Genomic DNA, 12,310 nt, shown 5'->3' with positions numbered 1-12,310 from the left:
ATTAAAGGATCTATAATAATTTGATTTTCAATAGAACCGGAAAATACGATTTCGAATTTTAATTGACAAAAGGCTTGAGGACTTGAATGACAATTAATCAAAAGGCCAAAATAGTTAATAAACCATTATAAAGTAAAAGTTAATGGATGATGATGTCAATCGATTAATTAAGTCGTGTTATGTGAATTAAGTTAGCTTAATTAGGCTTTAATTAAAGTATAAATATAAAATAAGAGGGAAAAGATGACAACCATTGTCATCTTCAACTGACCGTCCATATAGGAAGGAAAAACAAAGAAAAAACATTCAAACCCTTGGAACTTTCCACCATTAATTTGGTAGGTAATTTAAGTCATTTGCTTGTAATTTTTATAAATTTGAGGTCATGGGAGCTTGATTTAACTAGCCCATCTACCAATTTCTGAAACTGTTTAGAAAGCTATCATTGTTGATTTCTTGAAGAATTAGACTTGAACTTGATAGATTTTAGGCTTAGATTATGGAAAGAACTAGATTATAAATTTAATTTAGCTTGTTTATTAACTTTGCTACATTAGAGACCAAATTGAATAAATGTGAAACTTGTCATAAAATTATATCAAAAATAGAAAGTATAAGGTCCCTAATGAGATTATATGAAATCAAATTTTAATCAAGCTAGGAATCCAAAGTTATGCTTATCCCAAGTTTAGGGACTACTAAATTGAATAAAATATAAAATTTGAGGGAAACAAAAAAATAGATTGATATAGGTTTATGCATATCATAACATTGTATGAAAGTGGTTGGTGTTGATTTGTTATATAAAATAATTGTATAGATTAAAATTTGGACCAAAGTGGAGCTAATAGGGAAAAACTAAAATTTTGGATTAGTCCCTAAAGTATCCACTCTTTTCACATTTTAAACATGTAAATTCATATGGAACTTACTACCTTATCTGTGTGATATGTGTGTTTATGTTTTATTTAATACATAAATATGTTAAGTATAAATTGAGATATTAGTGAATTTGGCATATATGGCTAGAATGGATTGAATTGAAATGTTATGTGAAAGTCTGAATGATTACAGGGCATGTAAATGAATCATGTGATCATGTATAGGGTACAATATAAAATATGGATAATTATAAGGATTTGCAATGCTTATATGTGTAAATGATGCCCGTGTGAACTCAATAAAAGGTTAGGATACGATTGGCATGCCAATAAGGTCTTATGCGCGCTTGTACGAGGATTATTTTAGACTTTAACGAGATTCAACATTCGTTGCGGATTCTCGGGTATTAAGTTACACAAGTTTAGCTCAGAAGAGTAACCTGATGTGTCGTGTAATAGGTTTAGCCCGGACGGGTAACCTAATATATATCCAAGTTCACTTGTGTATCCGATTTCGTTTTACTAGGATTTATCGGGTGAAACGATATAAATGAAATTGGAAACTTGAAAGTGGGATGAAATGGACTTGATAATCAAATTGAATTGTCATTGAATCATGTATACTTGGTATGATTTTATGATTTGTTGATTGAATATGCCATTGTGATAAGTATATGAAAGTAATATAAATTGGTATGCTTAAGTTACATGTAGCATTTAATGATCTTGTGTAACAGCCTGATTTTGGGTCTAGTCGGAACAGTGGTTTCGGGACCACAAATCCGACGAGGAAAAAAATGTAATGGCTTGAATTTTCAAAGGTGTCGGAATGGTGATTCGAGATCACTAAATTCGACAAATGAGTAGAAAATATTATTATTTTAGTGAGTATAAGTTAAATGTGAAGTTAGGAAAAATTTTGAAATAGTGAATAGTGCACTAGAAATAAATATTAAAATAATTAGAATCGAAAACGAGGTATTGAGACCTCAGAGATTTTAAACCGAGCCATAAATATTTTTATAAATATTTATGGAGTGTTAAAAAGTTAGTATTAAAGTTTCGTCAAGAAATTTTAAAGTTCCGATAATTAATTGAACAAAAATGACTAAATTGTAACAAATGCAAAATTATAGTAAATGATTAAACAGCTTAAATGATAAAAGGAAGAGGGCTTAAAAGGAAAATAGACCCAAGGTCTATTTGGGCTGGACGGCAAAGGCAGAAAATCAGGAGAATTAAGGGCAAAATTGGTATATTGCAAAATTTACTTAATAAAGTTAGGACCAAAGTGGAATTATCTAGATTTCTCTTCATTTTTTCTGCATTCTCATCAGCTAAAACACCATGGAAGGGTTTCTTCAAGCTGGTTCTTCATATTTTTACTGCAAGTAAGTTCAATTCTTGATCATTTCTTGAAATTTTTGTATTTTTAGGACTTTTACAACTAGGCCCACTTGTTGAATTCATTAGTTTTTGATTTTATGAAAGAAGTTGAAAGTTGATATGAATATGTGCTGGAAGTATATGATGATTTAGCATAAAATTAGAGCTTTAAATTGTTCATATGCTGATTTTATTGAAAGAATTGAATAGAAAGTAAATGTTTGGGACCTAATAGTAAAAGAGTTTGAAGTTAGAGCTATATGTGGAAATTATGAATTTCAATAGTTGTGAAATAACTTATAATGTCTAGGTAAAGTATTAATTGAGAGAATTAGACCAATTGATGGGCTAATTTAGAAAGGACTGAATTGTATAAACTGTGAACTTTGGGGCAAAATAGAAATCAACATTTTGCACTAAAACAGTTTTGGACAGCAGCAGTAGTCTAACTTTGAAAAATAACCAAAAATTTTAGATATTGAATTATAGGATGAATAAAATATGAAATTAAAGCTTATTGAGTCTAGTTTCTTATAAAAGAAACGGTGTAAGCAATGGAATTATAAATCATGAGATATAATGGATTTTGTGAGATAAGGTCAGAATGAATTCGGGTTCCACTGTTCTGACTTTGGAAAATCATTAAAATTGTACAAAAATTATTATGAGTTATAATTTATATGGTTAGAATCCTTAATGAGTCTATTTTCATAAGAAATAAATGGAAACATTATCCGAATTCTGTACAGTGAGAAAATTAATTTTTAGTGAAGAGTGGTCGGAACTGTTAGACAGCAAAATAGGGGAAACTTTAAAGAATAAACTGTATTATTTTGCTAAACCAAAATTTCTGAAAATTTTATGGTAAGAAGATATGTGAACCTAGTTTCGGGGAAAATTTATGGATCTTAATTTGGAGCTCTGTAGCTCCGGATAAAAATAATTTAGTGACTCTGACTCGGATAAATAGTTTTGAATATACATGTGAGTGAATAGTGAAATTATAGTTAATGTTGTTTAAGTGTATTATACACATTAAGGATGTGGAATGGAGAGGAGGAGGAGGAAAATTGGGAAATGTATGAATGATTTGAGTATAATTGGTCATATGCTTGATTATAATTGATAAACGATAAAATAGAAATGATGCTTATATTTGTGCATTATTGGATATGGTTTAAGCTCATGTGTGAAAATAAAGTTTCATAGTACGTGTGAATAGTATATTTGGTATATGATTGGGCATGAAATAATGTCATGAATGGTTTATGAATTAACATCTGTTGGTAAATGTGGCACATTAATAAATGTTGTGCTCATCCATGCTTATAATGCTTATGTTATATGTGTATTTGGCTAACATATTTGGTATACATGCTTAGGCTTTGGCCAAGTAATGGCTGAATTATGTCACGTTAAATTTATAAGTTATGCATTGAAATGTGATTATTGAATAGAAATTGAAATGGTTTGAATTGAATTATTGAATTAAACTGGAATATTGAAATTGGTGATTGATATGGATTTTATTGGAATTGAAACTGAGAAAGTGGAAATTGATATGTGAGACCGACATTGAATCAATTACGAATCTGAATATTGTTATGTATCTTGCATTGAACTGTGAAAATCTGAAATAATGAATTCTCGCAATACTGTGAAACCGATTGAAATAAGAAATTATAATTGATCTTGAACTAAGATGGAAATTTATCTTTGGAAAGTGAATTAAATACCCTATTAACTAGTCGGGCTAGTCGGATATAGTTGGCATGCCATAGGATATGGAAGAGTACGGGTATTTGCGGCTTACATCGATTAGGCACTTATGTGCCGACTCATCGTTATCTTGTTATCGATTCGCACTTTGTGTGTCGAATCATCGTTATCATATCGTTATGATTCAGCACTTTGTGTGTTGAATATATTATCGCTACCTTCTATCGATTCTTGTATCTTGTGTGTTTGGTTGGAATCCTGTATCCGTCGAGTCCGAGTCAAGTTAATAGGGCAAATGAAATAAAGTTCTTGATAAAACTAAATCGAATGATAAGACATATGTGAAAAGTGAAATTTGAAATAAAGAAATAAGAATGATAGTTATATATAATTAGTTGATAATATTAAAAGATTGAATTGTTTATTAGTAGTGATAATTGTAATGAAAAGTATGTGTGTGATTTAATGTCGATAATGATAAATTTTATGAAATAGATTTTGATAATATAAAATGATGTAAAATGAGAAGTGAAAATGAAATAATTTGAAATAGTGAAATAATATTTGAATTCAATTGAATACAAGTTATTGAAAAATATTTATGGATTTAGTGTATGAAGTGAGTATTTAAAGACTCTAACTGTAAATTGATTATAAAAAACGAATTGACAATGGAAATTGATGATGGATAAATTATTAAAATGGAATGGGAAATTGAAATGAATGTGAAATAATTACTAAAAACTAATGTTGTAAGGTTTAGATATGAAATAGAATAAGTTATTGAATTGAGAATTTCATAAACGTGTTAATGAATGGTATAGTCAATAAACATTGAATTAAATGGTAATTACGTATTAGTGTTAAACTTAGTGGCATTGAATTGTACGTGAATTAAATGGAAAATTGCTAGTGATATGATTTAAATTGTGAGCATGAAAATTGCAAATTGAATGAAATGGAAATGAAACATTGACTTGCATGAGTATGTATCGGGTCTCATAGGCCATATTTATTAAGATTATAATATTTTGAGGATATATTGTGAAAAGTTATAAAAGCATGTTAATAATTTTGAAGTTTTTAATTTAGATGAATTTTATAACTCAGTTAAATACATTTACAAGTGTATGTGTTCTTGTAATGCCTCGTACCCTATTCTAGTGTTAGATACGGGTAAGGGGTGTTACATCTTGGATATTGGTATATGCTCACCTTGTGATGTTTTGAATGTCATGCTCTTGCCAACATTATGCCAAACCAAGGTTTGCTTTAATGCTTATATAAGAACAAGGTAAATATAATATTTCCATTTGAACTTACTAAGCATTCTAAATACTTATTCTAGTTGTTTTATTTCCTTTATGGATCATCAACTTGAGGAACTTGCCGAGTTGGATCAACATGAAGCATACACTATCAAAAGATGGTAGAATTATTTTATTTTGAGTCTAAATATTGTGGCATGTACATAAGGGCCTTTGTTGTGCAAATGGTCAATTTGGAGTTAATGGTTATGTGGTAATATGATAATGGTTGAACTTGTGTATTAGGTTGGTATGTGATGCTAATATTTTTAATGATCTTAATTTGTATGGTTTGGTATGTTAAAGGTTGCAAGTAAGCTAGTGGGAATAGCTAAGTTGATGAATGACTTGAGAAATGGTATAATGGAATATTAAGTATGAGATATAATTGAATGCCATGCTTTTTTTTTTATTCATGTTGAAGTCATGTACATTTTTGGCTCTAAAATTGTACAAGTATGTCAAGTTTGAGTTGGAGAATGTAACAATTTGGTATAACTATTTGCTAAAGGGATGAATGTGCTTAAATGATAAATCTTTGTTTGACGTTATCTTGAATGTTTGATTTTACATGTCTATAGACTTGAATTAACAAAGTTTGATATGTATTGTTTGTGTTTTGGATTGCGGAAAGTTTGATAAGATTTGGATTGAAAGCATGAATTGGCACCAAATGTGATTTGTTTACAAAACATAGGGGCAACGTAGCGACCATCCAACCCCAACATCGCGACCTAGTTCGACAGTGAGTGGTGTCGTGACGTAACTCATTGTTTGGCGATGTTGCGACGTGGAAACCATGATGTCATGACATCGACCTGAGATTTTGAAAACTTTAGAATTCTATCCTAATTTACCCTCGGGTTAGAAAAAGAGCTTTTGTAAGCTCTTATGGGTCTCATAAATGTATATGTTACATAGTATGAATGTGAATTACACTTAATTGCATGTGTAAATGATTTGTTGGAAAAAATCCAGTTTGAAAACGGTTTTCTTGCATAGTAGAAAATAAAAATTTTAAAAATTGACCCAGTTTGTATCGAAATCGTACTTGTGTTTCTAGATAGATGAATCCTTATCGTTCCTGAATTTCAACCAAACGATCTTCTCCGCTTTTCTTTTGGGTGAAAATGAAAAGTATCTTCTCAAAATGATAACCGGTAGAATTGTTATTCCAGAAAAATATATTTAATAGTTGAGAATAAATTCTCTCTATTTTTCAGAAAAATATATTTAATTATTGAATTAGAAAAGTTTATTTCAAATAGAAAAACACTTCCTACTTAGAGTAGGATTAGGGTGGGCGGCACACCCTTGGTATTTCTACTAGGGTTTCTGCCCCTTTGTAACAGCCTGATTTTCAGTGGTTCGAGACCACCAAATCCGATGAGCAAGCTCGTAAATTTTATTATTTAGTATTTATGAGTCAAATATGGTTTTAGAAAGATTTTAAAATTGGTAATTTATGTTTTATAATGAATTATTAGGTTAGAATGGTAAAACCCTAGGTCAAGTGATTTTAGAAAATGAGGTATTGAGACCTCATTTCTATAAACTGAACAGTAAATATTTTTATAAATATTTTTATAAATATTTACTAAGTGTCATTAAGATAGTATTAAAGTTTCAATTAAAAATTTTAACATTTCGATAGTTAATTGATTAAAAGGACTAAATTGAAAAGGTGCAAAACTTGCAAATTATAAGAAATAAGTGATTAAATGACTTAATTAATAAATAAGGAGAACTTAAGGAGTAAATATGCCTAAAATAAAAGGGTGGGACGACATGTAAGTGTGAAATAATAAAATAAAGTAAATGGATGGCAAAATTGTAATTTGCATGAAATTAAACATACAAGTTGAAATTAAAAAAGAATTCTAGACATTTTTCTTCTTCAACTTCAGTAAACCGACATGGGAGAGAGTTTCTAAGCTGGTTTTTCATATTTTTTCTGCATGTGAGTCTAATTCTTGCCCTTTTCTTGTAATTTTTATGTTTTTGAGATTGTTCCAATTAAGTCCAACTAAGTCTTACCTTAGGTTTTTGATTTTATTGAAAATTTTGGAAGTTTCCATTGATGAATATAATATGTTTTTGATGAATAACATGAGTTTAGAGCTTTAATTTTGTAGTATGATGATTTTATAAAGTGATTTTGTTAAATATTGATTTTAGGATCAAATTGTGAAAAGGTTAAAATATTAGGGTTTGGTATTAAATTTCTATTTTATTAAGGACTGTATAATGGCCTAGAATGTTTAAATAAATTATTAATTGAGAAAAATTAGTTAATTTGATAGATTAACTTGTTAAGGGACTAAATTGAAAAGTTGTAAAAGTTTAGGGTAATTGTGTAAATTCAAAAATTAAAGGGTATTAATTTTGAAATGAATTGGAACTGAAATTTATGCTAATAAATGAGTAATTTTATATTTTAGATTAAGATCCCGTAAATACTGTAAAAAAGAAAAATTAGCGAATAGTCCCCGAACTTCTACAAAAATTACAATTCAACCTAGGTAAGTTCGTACGGTTAAATTTTAATAATCATATTGATTTGATGAATAGTATTATGTATTTATATTATTGTTGAAAATGAATTATTGTTGGAGTGAAGATTTTGAATTGAATATTCGGGTTAAATGGAATGCGAGATTTGAGTACATTCGTTGTGTGGCGCATGAAGACATTGGAGGAAATTGACGGAAAATTACCCAAGTAAATCAGGGTTCAAATTTTTTTGAAAACTCTCGTGTTTTACTTTCTGTTCGGCTCTTACAAGCTTCTGTTTAACTCTTATGAGTTTTCGTTCAGCTCTTTCGAGCTTCTGTTCAACTCTTAAGAGTTTCTGTTTAGCTCTTACGAGCTTCTGTTCAACCCTTATAGGTTTCTATTTAGCTCTCATGAGCTTCTGTTCAGCTTTTAGGCTTTTGAAAACGATGTACTCTTATCCGTAAGTTGTTCTCCGATTTAGGAAGGATTGGTAAGGTGATTTATATATTGAAATTGAAAGACATATTATTATTTTTGGTATTGATTAGAAACAAGTATATTCATTGATTGAAGTTGTGATTGACAAGGAGATTGCATGAATAATTTTGTTTATTTGATTTGTTATAGTAGATTTGGTAAGATTTATGTTTAACTCGTCGAATTTACTAAGCTTTATTAAGCTTATTTGTATTGTTTAATATCTTTGTAGATTTTAGAGAGGTTGGAAGATCGGATCAGCACTCAAGTCACACTATTCAACTTATTTCGGTAGTTTTTGAAACGTGCATTATGGTTTATATGGCATGTATAGGGTTTGTGTGAATTTGATTAAAGTTTGTTTTATGTAAATGTTAAGAATTATGATTTTGTTAATATAATCAACTTAAATATATATATTGGTTGGGAAATGAGGTACATTTGTGGTAGTGGTATAAGTGATATATGTTTGTATGTATTTAAATTGTGGTGAACTTTAGTAAAATTGTTAGATGGATTAAATAGGTAAGTTTGGGTATTTGGGTATATGTGATGATATGTTAGGTTTAAAACATGATTTTGGCTTGTTTTGATTGCTTTGTTGTGGTTTATTGATGTGTTAAAATGTTGTGTTTATGTTGATACCAAAATGGGTGAGAAATGTGGCCTTAAAATGGCCTATTTTCGTCCACACGGGCAGAGACACGGCCGTGTATCCCCTGTAATTTAGAAATTATACAAGTTAGTATACTCAAAATGGTTTACACGGCCTATCACACGGGCGTGTGATTTGGCCTTGTATCCCCTGCATCTTATAATTTTCAAGTTAGAATGCTCAAATTATTCACACGCCTAGCACAGGGGCGTGTGGCTTGGCCGTGTGACTCAAGTCAAAGAGCACCCAAGTTTGAAAACGGGTTGCAACACGACCATGTCCCCTATTATGAATGCCCACACGGCCTGAGACACGGGCGTGTCTCTTGACCGTGTGAGCCACATATCCCGGCCACATAGGCATGTGTCCCCTGCATCTTTGAATATTTTAAATGTTTTCTGAAAAATTCTCAGAGTAATCGATTTATTCTCGACTTATTTCTAATGTGTATTTTGGGCTTCGAGGGCTCATATAAGGGACTTATGTTTGATTTATGATATGAATACTATATGATGAGAAATATCTGTTTACTTGATCTGTAAATTTTGGTAATACTTCATAACCCTGTTCCGGCGACGGGTACGGGTTAAGGGTGTTACACCCTTTATATTCCATGAGGGGATTTTGAACCTCTCACATCGTGTCCAATTATGAGAACTTCCTGGACTTTTTGACCTAATACTTTGTAATTTAATCCAACTCGATTATATTTTTCTATTTTCTAAAATAAACTTCAATATTTATATTTAATTAAATAATTTCTCATCCCAATTTTACCCCTGGTAAAATTATGACGATTTTACCCATGATAAAATCTTCAAGAAAATATATTTAATATTTCTCTATTCAACTTGTTTACTATGATCGTATGGTTTATTTTCATTTTTGGGTTTTAAAATAACTCAAAACATAAACTCAATCTTCCGATAATTTTTTAGAATTCCTTGTTCATTTCTAAATGAATTCATTTCTCATTTTCATTTTCATTTCCATCTTGAGAAAACCATATTCATTTCCAAATTATTTCATATTCTCCATTTTTATTTTCATTCTGGAGAAAACCATACTCATTTCTTGAATGTTTTTCATTTCTCCATTTCTATTCATTATGTTCATTTTGATTCAACACGCAATTCATTTCTGGTTTCAACGAGCTAGCAGAGGGACCGATTGGACATATGAAATTGAGGCTCAAATGATTTATAATTAAGTTCCAGCTTTTCGCCTATTAATTATATACTCATTTAGTCACGAAGTCATTCCACTATAGTATCGTGACTGAGCTCTCCCCAATGACATATCATTATGAAAGTAACTCGATTAGTGGTCGTACAATAACCTTGTCATAAGTGTGTTACCCTCATAAAATATCCTTAATCTCTTTGGGTAATATTTTTTCTCCTGATATGATCCTGTTTTATCTCATGGTAACCATTATATCTTCCTTCATGAAAAGTCAATTACTATAAAATAGTAATCAAGTCGTTCATCACAAATACGAATGACTCGTGACCACATTTACTTTTCATCAACCACGTAATGCCAATGAGAAGATATCATTTACCCATGTCTCGAGCTGTGAATTCCATTGTTGTGAATGACGCAACATACTGCAAAAGTTGTACACCCAACGCACTAGCTTTCAATTCCTTATCTATTCGAGCTCAGGCTTTTAATTACATTAAAGTGTACAAGTCATGCATACACAGTCTATCATCCACTCAGGATTTAGGTATGCCACACTATGAACGTCACAAGTGAATAAATCCACAAACGGATTCAAAATCTATTCTTCTTGGGTCTTGTTTGATGTATTGTCACTACAGCCAGTCACATCTATATATGTATCTTCTGGGAGTCATCCACTTTGATTCACAAGACAAAAAATCTCTATAATTGGACTTGATAAATGACATATTAGTCTTTCAATCGGTTTGCTTGTTTCCGATTAGACTAAAGACATATTTAGGTTCGTCTACTAATATAAGTTGTCTTTCTATATTACGATCCGACCATGTAATACCGCTTAGTATTAGTTTAAACGTTAGACAACCAATGAGCAACATTTGACTCCATTTTGTTTTACGTGCAAAAACCATACAAGGGCAATCATTCAAAGTATATTAATGTAATCCATGAATTTGTCTTATTATTAAATCTGTTCAAAAAAATTACAAATTTTACAAATGAATATACTACACTCAAGGCACCAAATTTGGCATGATTGTATTGTATATATTTGTCTGAAGTTACTCCGGTAATGAATGTAGCATCTTGCAACTTAGACCTGGTGATCAGATCAAGCGAGGGGTGTTATAGGATCCATTTGGTCATTTTTGTTATTTTAGGGTCAATTGGGTGCAAAAAGTTTGCCAACTCTCAAATGGTTATTTTTAAATAGTTCAGGGGCTTGTGATGTCACTAAGTCTATAATTTATAATCAAATTTTTATAAATATGTCTTCCATCAAAATGGAGATAATAAACATGATTATTTTGGAGAGGTTTCGCGCTATCATTGATTGATGATTGATGGACCCTTTCAATAGGTTGAGTATTGAACCCAAGATGTCTATGTTCAATTTTATCTTTAGGTTTTGTCTCAGATTCTGTCAAGAGCTATGAGAGTTCTCAGAGGGGGAGTGCTTTCACCCACCAAGGAAAGCTCAACATTTGCTCTTGGTGGGATTTGAACCATACATGACTTTGTGGGTAAGTTGGGTGTCACTTGATCTTAGGATAAAATCGAATATAAACACATTGAGCCCAATACTAGATCTATTGAGAGGGCCCGTCAACCTTCAATGAGAGCTCTCCCTGAGCAATCAAAATCCTTCAACAAATATGTTTGACATAGATAATCATATAGTATGTAAAAACCCAAATGTAAGGATATTTCTATCTCGAATCAAATATTACGATACATAAAAAAGGATAAAAAAATCAAATGCCCCGTTTAAAGGGATTCTTTTTAATGTTTTAGGGTCTTGATTTTAGTGTAACCAAATTTGAGGGTTTTTATTTTGGATTTATGCTTTAAAGCAATGTTTGAAAAGACATTTGATAATTTAATTTCTACAACAATATATGGTTGGCTTTTAGTAATTAGGTAGAAGAAGAAAGAAACAGTTTTAAAATTTTACTTGTATGCTATCGCTTCAAAGCACCTACAATTGACCAACCTGATATGACATGCATATGACATTGAGAAGGGCACAGACAAGTAGAGTTCAAAGAGGATTTTGACGCGTATGCGATGGTGTTAAATTGCATACTAGAGATGGTTAATAAAGTGAGCGTGAATAAAGATGCAAAGCCGATGGCACCACCGCAATCTTGTGAAACTTGTTGAAGGACACAAACGTTGTTTGGTGTATGAACCTGAATCGA

General features: G+C 30.8%; 1 protein-coding gene across 1 annotated transcript in view; it reads left to right on the top strand.

Annotated features, from left to right (window-relative positions):
* LOC105795973 (uncharacterized) overlaps positions 1-11,613 on the top strand; it is a 28,530-nt gene extending 16,917 nt beyond the window's left edge. The window contains exon 2 of the mRNA XM_012625622.1: positions 11,515-11,613. Within this exon, the coding sequence (XP_012481076.1) occupies positions 11,515-11,613 (99 nt within the window). The remainder of the gene's footprint in view (positions 1-11,514) is intronic.
* Positions 11,614-12,310: the final 697 nt, after the last annotated feature.

This window comes from Gossypium raimondii, chromosome 3 (assembly GCF_025698545.1).
Source record: "Gossypium raimondii isolate GPD5lz chromosome 3, ASM2569854v1, whole genome shotgun sequence".
Classification (NCBI taxonomy): Eukaryota; Viridiplantae; Streptophyta; class Magnoliopsida; order Malvales; family Malvaceae; genus Gossypium; species Gossypium raimondii.
Note: the sequence above shows the minus strand (reverse complement) of the source record. Positions and strands in the feature narration are given on the sequence as shown.